This window comes from Balaenoptera acutorostrata, chromosome 6 (assembly GCF_949987535.1).
Source record: "Balaenoptera acutorostrata chromosome 6, mBalAcu1.1, whole genome shotgun sequence".
NCBI lineage: Eukaryota > Metazoa > Chordata > Mammalia > Artiodactyla > Balaenopteridae > Balaenoptera > Balaenoptera acutorostrata.
Window position 1 is genome coordinate 93,705,687 of NC_080069.1, and position 17,202 is coordinate 93,722,888.

Consider the following 17,202-nt stretch of genomic DNA (forward strand, 5'->3'; position numbering starts at 1 on the left):
TTTAGACTCTTCACCTTAGGTAGGTCAGTATTCTTCATCTTCTGTTCTCAGAGGCCTGCGAAACCAAAAAATTGATAATTGAATTTATCTAGTTTGGTAAATGCCTTCAAGGTGAAAATCAGCTTTAGTAAACTTAACTGACCTTTCTCTATTCCTGTCTTCATATAACTTTTGTCTTAAAATTCCTTGCTTTCTTGACAACTTACGAATGCATTTGAGGGCGTTTTGAAACATTTTGTCCAGTATTTTTTGTTGTTTTCATTAGGAGGATTAGTACAGGTTCTGAGTTCACCATGTTGCTGGAAGCAGGAGAGTCTCTGTGTTTTTTATTTTTATATTCCAAGTTAGATTTTACTGTCCTTGAGAGGAGTGACCATACCTTGGACTTTCTTGGCCTTCTCTATAATGCAGTCTCAGTGTTAAGTGGACACTCAGTTTTACAGGTGGATGTGCAGCTAGGAAACAATTTTGAGGGTCTTCTATTTTACATGTTTTATATCTATTATGTTCTTTAATCTTCCCAATTATTTGGTAAGGTTACATATATTATTACCTCTGTTTTACAGATCAGTAAACTAAGACTTAGAAGGAGAATATGGGCACAAATCTGGTTGTTAGTTGGGCTAGGATTTAGATTCATGACTTTTGACTTATAATTCTGTGTCCTTTCTGCTATACCATGTTGCTTTTTAACTAATGTCATTGACATTTGACATTTCTTGATTATTATCTCTAGATACGAAAATTTTAGAGAAACCACTGGATTAATAATATCTGGATGAAATTATCTCTAAATTCTCACCTGAAAGAAATTGTTAGCTGAGCGTTCACTTTGCTTAAACTTTTATCAGTGACTTAAAACAATGTATTGACTTCTGTTACAGAAAGCAGAAAAAGAGAATTGCTTACAAACTACTATGTATAAGATAAATAAGCTACAAGGTTATATTGTACAGCACTGGGAATATAGACAATATTGTATAATAACTTTAAATGGAGAATAATCTCTAAAAATATTGAAGCACTGTGTTGTACACCTGAAACTAATGTAATACTGTAAATCAACTATACCTCAATAAAAAGTTAAAAAGTAAAAAAAAAAAAAAAAAAAGAATTGCTCATTTTTGCTGTTACAGCATTGTGAAATACTTTTGTTGTAAAATATAGGTAATTTTTGTTTTTTTCCAACAGGTGTGTATGTAACATAGATTGCAGTGGATACAGTTTTAATCCTGTGTGTGCTTCTGATGGGAGTTCCTATAACAATCCCTGTTTTGTTCGAGAAGCATCTTGTATAAAACAAGAACAAATTGATATAAGGCATCTTGGTCATTGCACAGGTAAAATTCATTCTACTTATCTAGAGACCTGTTTTTAATATTGAATATCACATGTCTGCAGTCTTATTTGTACATTTTGGTAGTGTTCCAAATTTGGAAAATGAGAAATCTTTTTCTTTTTTTTTAATTATTTATTTAATTTATTTTTAGCTGTGTTGGGTCTTCGTTTCTGTGCGAGGGCTTTCTCTAGTTGAGGCAAGCGGGGGCCACTCTTCATCGCGGTGTTCAGGCCTCTCACTATCGCGGCCTCTCTTGTTGTGGAGCACAGGCTCCAGACGCGCAGGCTCAGTAGTTGTGGCTCACGGGCCTAGTCACTCTGCGGCATGTGGGATCTTCCCAGACCAGGGCTCGAACCCGTGTCCCCTGTATTGGCAGGCAGATTCTCAACCACTGCGCCACCAGGGAAGCCCTGGAAAATGAGAAATCTTTGATGCTTTATTTTTTTATTACTATATATTTTAGAATTTCTTTGTTCTGTTACTAACTTAGCTTTTTTTTTCCCACTTATTTTCATTATCTCAAGATACAAACAATGGTCTTGGTTTATTTATTTAGTTACTAAGCTGATCCTAACATGGACTTGTAGATATATTTATAGTTCTTAAAAATTGTCTCAAATTTGTAATGATTTTAGTTGTTTAAGAATTTGCTTATTTTAATTATAGTAAAACTATAAGTATTACCATATTTTTTTTCTTTGGCCGCACTGTGTGTCATGTGAGATCTTAGTTCCTGGACTAGGGATCAAACCCATGCCCCTTGCAGTGGGAGCACAGAGTCTTAACTACTGGACTGCCAGGAAAGTCCCAACCATATTTTTTTTCATCTTTTTTTCTAGAGAATAATAGTTTACTTTGTTTTCACATTTTCTCTGTAGCTTTTGCTCCTACATATTATACACTGTTAGAGATTTTGGCGTGAAGTTATAGAATGTAAGGAAAAATTATTACCTTCAGTTTAAAATTCTTTTTCTCTTCTTGCCATCATTTAGAAGCCATGATACCAACTAAGAATGAATTTTGGTTTCTTTTCCTACTAGAAATATCCAGTCACTAAAGGCACAGGTTTTCAACCTTTTTCCTCAGTAATACACACATGGGCTGAAATAATATATCATTTCCTAGTAACAAACAAGGGCCCCACACATTTTCATGGCCTAGGATTGTGCATCTTTTCTGCTTACGAGGTCTAACGACCCTCCCTCTAAGCCCCGTCCCTTTTTTGGACTTATTAAAGGGATATGTTTTTTATCTGAGCTAAGGGAAAGAAAGTTGCAAGCCAAAGTTTGCTACTTTATACTGATAGCAAGCTATTTGTGAAATACTGAACAACTGATTGCAATATCTGTGGTCTCAGCTACCGAAGAATGCCCAAGAAGCTCATCATAGGGTTTCCACGTGGGGGTCAGGTGTGCACATGGTACAGGAAACTGCTGATAGGGACCTCTTATAGGTGGAAGAAGTAGTATGGTTTGCTTTTCTTTCATGGGGTGGCATTTAGAGTGTAGGTAGGTTAAAGAGTAGCTTACAGAGAGAATATCTTTTTTGAGGAACTGGTATGTGATTGAATGGTACTGTCTGGAATTTCAAATTCAGAACAGTTGGTCGTTTGAGGATTTTGTTAATTGAAACTCATGCCGATTTGGAAGTGAGTTTGGAGTAGCTGGTCCTTAATTTTTGTCTTGGTTCCCATTTACACCTGAGTATTCCTTCCCTTTCCCCCCCGCTAGTACTGGGAAGCTGAAGCTTGTGCTTCTCAACAGGTGTTTATGGTTCATGTACAGTCTTCCTGTCCTACTACAATTAATCAGTCAGAGGTCATTTTTATAGTAAATTTTGTCTGATAACAGTTGAGGTTCCATGTTTATCTTAATCTGATATTTTTCCAGGGAAACTGGTGGGAGAAGGTAAATCTTGAGACCATTGTCCCTTGGAGAAAGGGCTGATCCTTTCTCTTCAGGGTATGTGTTATTTCAGTTAACACAGGGAAGACTTTTTTTTTTCAGGGAAGACTTTTTAAGGAGATGATATTTGAGCTGAAGTCTGAATGAAGTTAGACTGTTCATCACGCAGAGTGCGTTTATACCTGGGATGCCTTGAGACTGAGATGGAAGTGACACAATAGATCAAGAGAGTGTTAGAAAATGTGAGCAGGATAAGTGGAGAGAGTTGAGAAGGACCTGGAGCATTTGAAATATTTAGGAGTTTCATGGTGTGACTTATATATCATATGTATCTTAATTTGAAAACTTTTCTCTTACAGACACAGATGACACTAGTTTGTTGGGAAAGAAAGATGATGGACTACAATATCGACCAGATGTGAAAGGTACTGAATCACAATTTCCCAAATATTGGCCAACTACTGAAATATGGTCACTAGCTGTCCTTAGTAGTTCTATTTCTATTATAACGACCTTTCTAACTTTGCTCTCTGTAGCAATATACAGTTGAATATTAGTAATAATACTGAAATAGTTAAGGTACTTCTCAGTTTACAGAGTACTTTCACATACGCTTTTTTTAAATTGAAATTTTTATTGAGATAATTATAGATTCACATGCAGTTGTAAGAAATTATATGGAAAGTTCTCTCATATTTGCTTGTAAAATCCTCTTTACTTCTCTAGAATCTACTGTTAACACTTACCCTCTGTGCATGGGTCTTTGAACCTTGTTCCCTCTGCCTGGAACTCTTCTTTGCCTAATATTCATCTTTCCAGTCTCACCTTAGAAGTCATTTCCTTTTGGGAACTGTCCCTTGACCCTTAAATCTAGATTAGGTGCCTCTCCTACATGCTCCCCTATCCAAGCCCTTAACCTGCTCTAAGTATAACCATCTGTTCTACTCATCTGTGTCCCCCTCTAGGCTATGAGTTCTGTGAGGACAGGAGACTGTATCTATCATGTTCACTTTGGGATTCCTAACACTTAGCAGAATGTCTGGTACTTACATAGATGCTCCACACTTGTCAAAAGAATGGATGCAGCTCAAAGAAGCTGTAGGATTTATTTGTACAAAGTCTTACGTGTAGTAAAGGTCAGATTCTTAGGTCCTTCGACTGCAGGGCCAGTGCTCTTTCACTCCTCATTTTCATATTCATTATTTCATTTGATTCTTACAACTACTCTGAGGGGTAAGGACCAGTGGGAACACTGAGGCTCAGTGAGGTTATATCTAATGAACCAAAGCAGGTCTCCATCTTGGGATCCTAGACCAAGGCTTCTGTATAATTGCTTTTCCACGTGTGCATCTTCTACGCATTTGTTTGGTTATACTAATGGACAATTTTTTAAAGATATGTGATCTACCTTTTATGCCTAATTTCTAAAAAATATATAAAATGAGAATAACAGGCCCTATCTCATAGAGTGTCATAAAAGTAAAATGAGATAATGCGTGTCAAGTGCTTTGAATAGTATCTGACATACTCATAAGTGTGCAAGAAATGGTAGCTGTTATTATCTTTGAATAATTTGTTATTTCTGTCACTTGAATCAGTTATATCCCATGAGCCCCTGACATATCAGTTTCCTCTGTTGATAAAAAGTGCTATATTTAAAAGAAGAAGTCTCTGTATTCTCATAGGAGACATAATAGATCAGTGCTAGTTTTATTCTTTATACTGATAGTACATGACCAGAATAGGAAGGCTCTTTTTCAGTAGGTAGAAGCTCCTACTTAAGGCAATTTGGGGAATTGTGTATACCCAAAATACTTGTCTGCCTTTGATAAAATTACAGGGATAATTTAGTGCCTAAGCCATTTTTGAGATACTGAACATTCTTTACACATAAGAATTTGTCTGTAATGCAAATGAAATTATCATAATCAGTAGATATAATTTACTAAGTGCCTACTTTATACTGGTTATTTTACTAGAAATTATTGGTGGATAGAAAGATATCTAATACATGACATCCATCTTTAAAGAGCTTGTGATACAATAAGAAATGAATATAACCTAATTCTAACAAAGTAGAAATGGGTTATTGTCATAAATGTAGTGCTGTTAAAAAGTGCAGTGAGAACTCAGAAAAGAAGAGATTACTGTTTGGTGGGGGATGGTGAAGATGTGAGGAACTCATGGAAGAGGTGGAATTTGAGCTGAACCTTGAAGGATGGTTAGCATTTGAACAGAGGTCAAAAGGGTATTTAAGGAGGATGGAAGAGCATGAGCAGAGGTATGGATGCAAACAAACATTGTGATAGAGAATGTATTGGAGAATGATAAGGAATCCTTTTTTGGCTGGAGAGTAGGGGGCTTAAGAGGCAGAAGTGGAAGGCAAGACTGGAAAAGTAGCTTGGGGCCAGATTGTGTACAGCCTTTTTTTTTTTTTGGCTGAGTCCTAACCACTGGACTGCCAGGGAATTCCCATGTGTAAAGTCTTGAATGCTGTGTTATCCTAGGGCATTTAAACTTCATTTGTGGGCAGTGGCAGAATCATTATATATTTGAAAAAGGCAAGACAACAAAGTTAACCAGTTGAATGCATTCTATCTGGCAGGAGTTGTGCTTATTATATACTTTGGACTAGAGGCAGGGAGATCAGTTAAGTAAACTCAAAAGGAATAGATCCCTGCTTAGATATGGGGGATAAAGAGTTCAAGCTCAGATGACTTAGATGATGGATTCTATTTGTAGAAGTAAGAATGTCGGGAGGGGAAAGGTGTTTGGGGTAAGGTAAGGGAGGAGGTGATTAATTTTATTTTGGAGTTTGAGTTGCTTGTGGAACTCACCCAGGTGACTTTGCTTATTAGCATAAATTTATGAGTCAGTCAAGGTGATAACCGAAGTCATGAGAACAAGTGAGAGAGATTATAGAGCTGTATTGTCTAGTAGGGTAGCCACTGGACACATGGCTATTTAAATTTAAATTTATTAAAATAAAATAAAATTAAACGTTTTGTTTCTCAGTTATACTAGCCATATTTCAAATGTTCAGTAGCCCCATGTGACCCGTGGCTACCATATTGGACAGCACAGAAATAGAACATATCAAGAGTTGCAGAAAGTTCTGTTGGACAGCATTGTTATTTAGAAAGGAGAGGAGGCTAGGGACTTCCTTGATGGTCCAGTGGGTAAGACTCCACGCCTCCAATGCAGGGGGCCTGGGTTTGATCCCTGGTTAGGGAACTAGATCCTGCATGCATGCCGCAACTAAGAGTTTGCATGCCACAACTGAGAAGTCCGCATGCTGCAACTAAGAAGTCCACATGCTGCAACTAAAGATCCCACATGCCACAACGAAGATCCCGCATGCTGCAACTAAGACCCGGAGCAGCCAAAAATAAAAATAAATAAATAAATAAATATTTTTAAAAAAGAAAGAAGGAAAGAAAAAAGAAAGGAGAGGAGGCCAGGATGAAGCAGAAAGAGGATCCAGAGGGAAAAAATCAAGAATACAGTGGCACAGAAGTCAAACAGAAAGGTTGCCTAGTAGTTTAAAATGCTGCATGAAGGACTTAGATGACAAGCATCGAATTTGAAGACAAGGGGATCATTGGTAATCTTGGACCAAGGAGTTTCTATAGAGTTGTGAAGATGAAATCCAGATTGTAAGAGTTAACACATGTGCTAGTAGTAAGGAATAGAGGTCAGAGGTAACTCTATTTTGTATGTTTACCCCATTTGCTTTTGTTTTGCTTTTTTTGTTCTCACAAGCATTTATAGGAGCCCCTCAGTAAATATCCGTGTCCCCAGTACACAACCAAGACTAGGTAAGCAGGGTCTAGGAATGGAGGCTACAAAGTGAAAAGCAGGGGCACAGCATCAGCAAGAAAAATTGGAAGATAGTGCTCAGTAAGAACGTTGTAAAGCTGAGCTCTTGGAGAAGAGTGCTCCCAAAATGGAGCATTTGAATGTCCAGCATGGTGGCTGAATTAGTGCTTTTCTTGGGCTGTTGGAAAACCTGTGGTAAATATTGAAATTGCAGTGTTAGAAGCTTGGTTGCAGATGTTGAAGTCATAAAGGGATATGATGGCAGAGCATGAGGTGTGTGGGAGCTGGGTAGGTGACATTTTAAAAACTTGATTGTAGAAAATTTCAAACATGAACGAACAGGATAGTATGATGAACCCTCATGTACCCAACCACCGTCAACGGTTAAGAGCATTCTGTCTTTCTTGTTTTGCCTATATATCTCTACCCAGTGGATTATCATTATTCTTATTTTACAGGTGTTTTTTTTGAGGTGTAATTTACATACACTGAAATGCACAAATGTTAGCTATCAGTTTTGACAAATGGATATACCCCATCTGCACTACACCTTATCGTAGTCTATAACGTTTCCATCTACCCAGAAAGTTCCTTTGTGGCAAATGACATTTTAATGTGGCCATTTTTATCCAAAGACGTTTTCATACAGCCTAAAATCTAACCATATTAATACAGCTTGTTTGATATGCCCTTTTAAAAATGGCCTTGATAAATTTGCCTCATCAAAAGGTAAGCCTGAGAAGATTGCTAAAATCACTGAAGGAAGGTGAGAGTGTGTGTTGTGGAGCGTGGTGGAGAGTCACGATGAGGATGGTTAGAAGGCTGCGTAGGTGGATGGTACAGACCCCTACGGGAGGGCGGTCGTTGGGAGATGAGAGTGGGATGCTGATCTGGAGGTGACAGGTGGTGAGCACAGCAGGGGAAGATGAAAGGAAGGGGGATGGAGGAGTAATGTGATTTTGGTATATCAGGGAGATGAAAGGAGTACTTCCTAAGCAAACAGCTGTGGAGATGGATGAGTTTATGTGCATTAGAAAAGGTGTTTCACTGGGCAGAGTAGAAAGACCAGGAAAGAAAGAGTTAGGGTTGATAAGGAAAAGAGTGGGATTTAGACATGAGAGAATAGGGGGTGTTAGAGGGTAGGTAAGAGTTTCTACCTAGGTAAATAATTCTCTGTTGGGGTCCAAGGAGACTTGGGTTAGGGAAGGATGTGTTAGTGATGAAGCTTGGGGTGCAGGGTGGTATAGGGGAAGCAAGAAAGAGTATATTGAATTTCTTAACTGTAGGGATTTGTGGAAATAATGAGCCCTAGAGTTACCTATGCAGTATTGATGATGTTGTTTCCGCCTCAGCAGCACCTTCTAGGTGCATGTCTTGGTTGTTAATAGCAACTCCTGATGCTTTATTTGAGTGGAGCATGGATGGACCAGGACAGATTGCCAGTGAAACATGGCTTTGCAGATAAGCCATCCGGAGCTGGGCTTTCTTACAATACTATCACTTAGAACCATACTCCCCTTTGTATTTGAAAACATTGCCGCTGATGGCAGATTTGTTTCTGCATGCCTCTGTGGGTGGAAGGAGCCGATGGGTGACCAAGCACACTTTTTATAATTGTTCAGAGACTAACAGTTGCAGCTGTTGTTCATGGAGCCTGTCACAACTTGCCCGAGGGCATTGTTTGTGCTGGACTGTGCCCAGTTCTTGCTGTGAGGCTACATCTCTGCTGTGGTTTCTGAAACTGTGCTTTATTACATCTTTAATGCCTTTTAATCTTTCCTTTTTGAAGTTATCTGATTTACTTGGCCTAGAGAACAGGTGCTTGGACATACCACTTTTGTCCATTCCTTACCCATCTCCCAGCGTAGCTTGGTGAAGTAATAGTGTGATGGTTAAGAGCTTGTGCTCTGAAGTCAGACTTGGTCTACACTTAAAGGCTGTGTGGCCTGATTTCTCTGAGCCTCAGTGATCACTTCTATAAAATGGGGGCAGTGATATCTACTACCTAGGATTACTTTAAGTATTAAATGCTGTGTCACTGAATTCCTTATCAATGTTATTATGGTGATTGTAAATATTTTTGTTTTCTAATTTCATTGTTAGTAGCCTGGCTGTGTTAAAAGTTCTTGCCATTGGTGAGTCTGCCTGTCTATAGCATGTTTCATGTGGTTCATGAGTGACAGTAGGGTGTTCATCCACTCAACAATTCTTAATCATCACCGCCCTACTGTGTGCCAGGTGCTTACGCATATTTAATCCTCATCACAGCCGTATTATTGTCATTTTGCAGATGAAGAAGCTGAAACTCTGAGAGTTTGTGGCTCATGTAGAATGGCAGAGCAATGATCAGAATTCAGACTTTCTGACCCTAAGCCCTGGTGCTCTTTCTCTTGTATCACAACTGTTCCAGAATTCTGCACATTAGAAAAGGTGTTTCACTGGGCAGAGTAGAAAGACCAGGAAAGAAAGAGTTAGGGTTGATAAGGAAAAGAGTGGGATTTAGACATGAGAGAATAGGGGGTGTTGGAGGGTAGGTAAGAGTTTCTACCTAGGTAAATAATTCTCTGTTGGGGTCCAGGGAGACTCGGGTTAGGGAAGGATGTGTTAGTCATGAAGCTTGGGGTGCAGGGTGGTATAGGGGAAGCAAGAAAGAATATATTGAATTTCTTTTTTTTTTTTTTAATTTTATAGCTACTTTATTTATTTATTTATTATTTATTTTTGGCTGTGTTGGGTCTTCGGTTCGTGCGAGGGCTTTCTCTAGTTGCGGCAAGCGGGGGCCACTCTACATTGCGGTGCGGGGACCGCTCTTCATCGCGGTGCGGGGACCGCTCTTCATCGCGGTGTGCGGGCCTTTCACTATCGCGGCCCCTCCCGTTGCGGGGCACAGGCTCCAGACGCGCAGGCTCAGTAGTTGTGGCTCACGGGCCCAGCTGCTCCGTGGCATGTGGGATCTTCCCAGACCAGGGCTCGAACCCGTGTCCCCTGCATTAACAGGCAGATTCTCAACCACTGCGCCACCAGGGAAGCCCCTGAATTTCTTAACTGTAGGGATTTGTGGAAATAATGCCTGCTTTCTCTTGCCTGCTTTCTCTAATTTTCTTCAGAATATTTAATCTGCCCTCAGCTATCACCTTGGCGAACACTTGTTCTCTAGCTTTAATCTTTCTCTAAGAACTAGTTTCAGCTGCCTAGTGGGTCTTTGCACTTACATTTTGTTTGAACTGCCATTGCCTGAACCTCCAGGAACTACCGTCTTGCCTGGAACATAATAGGTGCTTAATAAATACCTTTCGGAGGACTGGAGGTCTGAATTTGAACTCAGTTTACTACATTCTCTCTCCTGTCATTAGGCTCACATTAGAGTCATTTTTGCAATTTTTTTTATTGTGGTGAAATATATATAACAACTAGTACCATCTTAACCACTTTTAAGTGTATAGTTCAATGGCATGAAATAAATTTATGGTGTGGTGCCACCGTCACCACCATCCATCTCTAGAAGTCTTTTCATCTTGTGAAACTGGAACTATATCCATTAAACAACAGCTCTTCATTTCCCCCTCCCCTCAGCCCTTGTAACCACCATTCTGCTTTTTGTTTCTATGATTTTGACTACTCTGTGTACCTCACATAAGTAGAAATCATACAGTGTTTGTCTTTTTGTCACTGGCTTGTTTCAATTAACATAATGTCCTCAGGATTCATCCATGTTATAACATATGTCAGAATTTCCTTCCTTTTTAAGGCCGGAATAATGTTCCATTGTATGACTATACCACATTTTGTTTATCCACTCATCCATTGATGGACACTTGCATTGCTTCCTGTTCTAGCTATTGTGAATAATGCTACCATGAATATGGGTATATAGCTATCTCTTTGAGACCCTGCATTTAGTTCTTTTTGGTATATATCCAGAAGTGGAATTGTTAGATCATAAGGTACTTCTACTTTCAATTTTTCGAGGAAGCACCATACTATTTTCCCTAGTGGCTGTACTGCTATATATTTTCACCACCAGTGCCCAAGGGTTACAATTTCTCTACATCCTTGCCAATGCTTGTTATTTTCTGGTTTTGGGGTAGTAGTCATCCTAATGGGTGTTAAGGTGCTATCTTATAGTTTTGACTTCCATTTCCCTAATGATTAGTGATGTTGAGCATCTTTTCGTATGTTTATTGACCAATTGTTTATCCTCTCTGAAGTAAAGTTGTTTTACACAATTCTGTATTAGGAGCATCTTCAATAAGGAGGACAGTTCTGTTGTACTAAGCACTTAAATGTTAGTGGGTTGGTTGTTTCAGACTATATAAAGGGTGGAACTGGGGGAGTTTGACCTTAAGAAAAAAAATTGGTAGGCAGTGGGTTAGGTGGTGAGCAGACATGGGGAAATCCACACAAAGTTAATGAGAGAGAGATTTCACTTAACATGAGGAAAATTTGATAGTATTGGAATTAACTGTATTATGTTGAGTTCCTTATCTCTGGAAGTATTTAAGTAGAAATGGCATCTCAAGGCTATAACTAAAGAAATTCCTTCATCAGACCAAATGGCCTCCAAGGACCCTTTCAGATCTGAGTTTCTGAGCTCATTTACTTTCCAAAGCATCTTCCAGCCATATTTATTTTTTTCTGTGTTTCTAATATCTATTCCTACTTCTGAGCTCAAGCTTTTCAGTGCCACAGTTTGGATTATGTAGTAACCTCCTAATTGGTCACCTGGTTTTACCTTTATCTTCCAATTAATTTTTAACAGCTTTTTGAGATATAATTTACATACTATTAAGTTCACCTGTTTAAAGACTGCAATTCAGTGTTTTTTTTAGTATATTTGCAGAGTTGTACTAGCATCACATCATAATCTAATTTTAGATCATTTTTCATCACCCTCAAAAGAAACCTCACACCCATTAGTCACTCCTCATTGCCTCTGAACCACCAGCCTTAGGTAACCACTCTCAGTTAACTTCTGTTGTAAAACGTGGCTTTCATTGTGTTGCTTTCCAGCTAGGAGGAGTTCAGGGTCCTCTCTGTCCGTATGATTAAGAAAACATTTCTCACCTGAGGTTCAAATTTTTCCGTACTCTGATTTCAGCTTATTTTTCCAACTTTGACTTACACCTTTCTCCAGTCTGAATATACAGCTCTTGCTAGGTCCATTTCACTCTCGTTCTTGAGAGTGAGAACAGGTGTGTTATACCTGTCTTTTGGTTTCCACCATTCCTCTATCTAAATCTGTCTATGCTTTGAGACCTAACTTGAGTCCTACCTTTTCTATGAATCCTTCCCTGGGTTATTTTGCCTAAAATGAGTTCTCCTTTGCATGTGAACTTCCTTAGCACCTAGTATTATAAAACCTTCTTTTGGTATTTTGTTGTGCACTCTCATGTGGGACCCCTTCCCTTTTGTTGTTCAGCTTTTTGTGTGATTCCCTAAATTGATTATAAGCTTCTTAAGGGCAGGGACTGTGACCACTTTTTCTTTATACCTTCTGTAGCTTAGCTGAGCATATGGATGTGCACAGAAATAGTATGTAAGGATAAAGGAATGAATAGTGCTGGCACTGAGCAGGATGCTGAATTTGGACTCTGGAATAGACACAGATTTCAAAGTCTTAATAGACGTGTCCATGTTTTATATGGCTTTGCTTTGTCTAGAGCTTGAGACCACATTCTTTATTAATTCATTCAATAAATGCTATTGGTGTCATGCTTTGTCTATTAATTTCTCAAAACCCATTATTAATTTAGTTAACTTTTTCTTATTGCTATCATGTATGTGAATTCTCTGATCGCTTTCAGCTCTGCATTATTCTTGAAATTTCCTGCTGTTTCTAGGACTCTCTTATGGTAGATTAGTACATTACCACAGCCTCTGTAGACCAATATGGTCTTTTTGTTATACACTTTATAGGACTTTGTTATTATAGGTTAGTACATAACCTCAGTCTCTATAATCCCATTATTATATACTTCCTGGTATACCATACCATGAAAATATCATGTTCTGAGAAGTTGCAGGGTGGTGATAAGCACTGTGGGAGACAGTTGCATTTCTCGAGTCACTTAATGGCTTGATTGCGAAGGTAGATTAGTACTTTTGGCTTGATACCATAGCAAGAAAGTACTACATGCTAGGTGTCAGGAGTTATACAGAAATGAGTAATACAAGCATCTAGATTCTCAAGGAGCTCACAGTCTTATGGTAGAGACTGATTTAAAAAACCTAAATAGTTATAAGACAATATCGTGAGTATTGCAGTACAGAAGTGGGTGCTAGAGTTATAGCAGCCCAAAGGAGGGATTGATTTCTTTTGCCACGGCAGAATTACAGTTTGGGAGCTGGAGGAGGCCCTATACGCCCTTTGAGGACAGGATATATCTTAACCGTTTTTCTATCCCTGGCACCTAGCAGAGTCCCTGGCATATGGAAGGTGATACATGATGATAAATGAGTAAGTCATCTATTCTGTGCTGTCCAATACAGTAGCTACTAGCCACGTGTGACACTATTGAGTATTTGAAATGTGGCTAGTCGGAATTAAGATGTGCTGTGAGTGTGGAGTGCTCATCAGATTTTGAAGACCTATTTGAGAAAAAAGAATGTAAACTATCAACATTTCATGTGTTGATTATATATGTTGAAATGCTATTTATTTGATGTATTAGGTTAAATAAAATATATGATTAAAATGTATTTCTTTTTACTTTTTAAAAATATGACTACCAGAAAATAAAAAATTATGTACATGTCTTGTATTATACTTCTGATAGACTTTGCTAATCTCATTCAACTCTCTTAGAAATGATTTGACTAAGGTTACAAAATAGCAGAGATACCCTTAAAATTGAGACTTTACGTGTTGGATTTCTCCTAGTTTAGTTCTCTTCCTAGGCATAAATTAGTATAATGTAAATATATAAAATTTGAGGTAAAGTGATATAAGTTTTGTCTTGTTAAGGATGACGTGATACTCCCTGCTGTAGTTATCTTTGAGCTTAATAATCATTAAAAATTTTTTCCTTTTGTGTGTAAATTTTGATCTCCAGAAAAATCTACATGTTCAGTTCTCAGTTTTTTCACATTTGGTACTTCTATTCCCATTTCTCCCTTGCTTTTCCTCTCCCCACACTTATATAAACAGATATACACATAGCCTCCTATTTATTCCTTCTTAATTTGTCTCCATTAACTTTCTTCCGATTATATTAACACTTTATTTGTATTTTGGGGAGATAAGCCTTTGCTGTTGCATGATGTGCTACATGGAGAGCTGGTTCGTTTAGTGGTCTTGTACGTGCATTAATTATCTCACATAATCCTCTCAAAACTGCACGAAGTATAGTCCTGTTGTGGTCCTAACTTTACAGTTGTGAAATCTCAGGCTTAGAGAGGGTGGTATGTTAAACGTCACACAGCTAATTATGCACAGAATCTGTAAGCTGGAACTGTACGAAACGGCAGGAAGCCTGGGAATTTTTCCTACACACGGACAGGTCTGTAAACATTGGGGAACTCTGGGTCCATAGAGCTGAGGACTAAAGTATTAAGTATATGCCAGAAAAAAAAGTAAAAAAAAAAAATCCATTCCAGATTGTGTGAGTATGTGAATGAGTACGTGTGTATGTAACTAGATGAGAGAAAGAGACAAATAAGGATAGAGAGAGAAATGAATGAATGAATGAATATCATTGATTTAGAAGACTGGGTCTCTATGCCTTCATGTTTCCTGCCCTTTTCTATCTTTCCTTCCTGACTCTCTTCCCATTTCTGATAGTGGTATTACTCACCACCCTTCATATTTTCTTCAGTTCAACACAATTCAGTTCAAATCAGTATGCCTAAGTCCAAACAGATGTTCATTAACATGTTTACAATGGTTCTCTTCGGTTAGAGGGATTTCAAGTGATTTTAAATTTCTTTTTTATTTGTTCTCTGTATTATTTGAATTTTTTTATAGTAACATATACGAAGAAAAGCTATATAAAAAGAACAGCAAAACTATTTTCATTTGGGAAAAAATCAGTATGCTGGATAGTTTTCATTCCAAAATAAACCTTTTACCCTAAAATTTCAGAATCTCATACTTGTTCTCTGCCATACCAGTGTTCTTTGGCCTCAGTTTCATAGCCTCAAGGTGAATGGTTACAGTAAGTCAGTGTTCCAAAAGCCAATGCTGTATACACCATCTCTCTGTCACAGAGGTGAGGTTTCTTTTAGAAGTAACATTTATTTTTATAGCAAAGATGTTGAAGGTTTTTTTTTTTTTTTTGGCAGATTGTTTTTAAACAGCAGTAGCTCACAGTGGTCACATCCTGCAAATATTTTAAAATGCTTTGAGTCTAAAGAGCCTACCTGCTGTGTTTGTGGCATAATGAGACCTTGGTTCTTGTCCAGCCTCCTATCTGATACATTTCCTTTCCAAATTACCCAGCAAGGGGTGAATTTATTTGTTGCCTTAGAACCTTTGAAAAGTCCATATTTTTCAGTTTGCTTTTCACTGTTTATTGACCTGTTTTATGTTCTTGTAAGATGCTAGTGATCAAAGGGAAGATGTTTATATTGGAAACCACATGCCCTGCCCTGAAAACCTCAATGGTTACTGCATCCATGGAAAATGTGAATTCATTTATTCTACTCAGAAGGCTTCTTGTAGGTAAGTCAGAGTACCTCCAGATCAGAGGTGAGACATTTTTTCCATCATTGGTCACTGCTCTATAGAAGGCAATGAAATGTGGATTAAAAATATTACTAAGAGGTAGTATTTATTTGCAGGTGAGTTAAAAAATAAATTAGCAGCATCATTTGGAAAAAACTGGCAAGTAATATGCAAAAACAAAAACAGATGTTCTGTTAGGGTTTTGAGATGGACTTAACATTTTTAATATTATGCTATGTATTTTTTAATATAAAAATATGCCATAAACCAACATTATTTTGGTTTTTAGGCAATCTATCACAGAGTGGTTTGAGGGACTAGAGAATGTGTTAAGAACCGAGGACATGTAACTCAAATAAAATTTATAGTAAAATAGATTTCTAAAAATAAGGGAATGTGGATGTAGAATCAGGTGTGATATGAGAGATGGAAACAGAAAGGGTGTGAATCTTCAACTGTGTGATTCCAGAGAGGCTATGTGACTTGTTCAAACTCAGTAGCAAGTTAGGAATAGAGCTGAGACAAAACTAGGTCTCAAATTTCCTGATACTCAACCTGATGGTCTTTGTGCTTTTTGCTCTTCTGTGTCTGTGCTGATAACACTTCTTGCCGCTGCTTCTGGGAGCTTGTCCTCCACCTCAGGATGGTCTAGTGGGCCAGGCAGTGTTTCCAGACTGAAGGAGATCACTCTCATTCTGCTCACTCCTGCCCCCCTGCAGTTTGGCCAGTGAATCTTTCTCTCAAGAAGTAAAAGAAAGCTGTGTGAAACCAGGTCTCCTGGTTCCTCTATTCCTTTAGCTCCATTCTCCTGACTCTTTCCCCTGCTGCCCCACTCTCCTCCTCCTTAAAAAATAAAACAAAACAAAACACTATAAACTGTTTTAATGGTTATTAAGAATTCTTTGTTAAGCTTTCCGCTTCTTCCTGATTGAAAGGTTTCCTTGTCTTTGAAGGAGCTAGCACCAGCCTCCCCCCCCACCCCACCCCTTTTCCTGAACATTGAAAAAAATACAGCCATGCAAGGGAGAACAGACCAGTTTTAAAATAAAATCATACAGTGGATTCCTCATACTTGTCTCACAGTGACATACATACCTTGAAAGAAGATCAGATCGTGTTGTCCTCTTAGGATAGAGTGTCTTTTAAGATACCTAACATTGAGGGATGAGAGAGGATGATGTCCTGATAATGAAGTGATACCAGGTCACTTTGTAGTATTTTACTCATTGACAGTAAGAAGACTGAATGGGGGCTTCCCTGGTGGTGCGGAGGTTGGGGATCTGCCTGCCAATGCAGGGGACATGGGTTCGAGCCCTGGTCCGGGAGGATCCTACGTGCCGCAGAGCAACTAAGCCCGTGCACCACAACTACTGAAGCCTGCACGCCTATAGCCTGTGCTCCGCAGCAAGAGAAGCCACCGCAGTGAGAAGCCCGTGCGCCGCGGCGAAGAGTGGCCCCTGCTTGCTGCAACTAGAGAA

General features: G+C 38.6%; 1 protein-coding gene across 2 annotated transcripts in view; it reads left to right on the forward strand.

Moving 5' to 3' along the window:
- The window catches only part of TMEFF1 (transmembrane protein with EGF like and two follistatin like domains 1), a 94,458-nt gene that overhangs the window by 63,592 nt on the left and 13,664 nt on the right, over positions 1-17,202 (forward strand). For both annotated transcript variants that reach the window (XM_057548692.1, XM_057548693.1), the window contains exons 6-8: positions 1,192-1,340; positions 3,603-3,668; positions 15,598-15,721. In XM_057548692.1, the coding sequence (XP_057404675.1) occupies positions 1,192-1,340; positions 3,603-3,668; positions 15,598-15,721 (339 nt within the window). The remainder of the gene's footprint in view (positions 1-1,191; positions 1,341-3,602; positions 3,669-15,597; positions 15,722-17,202) is intronic.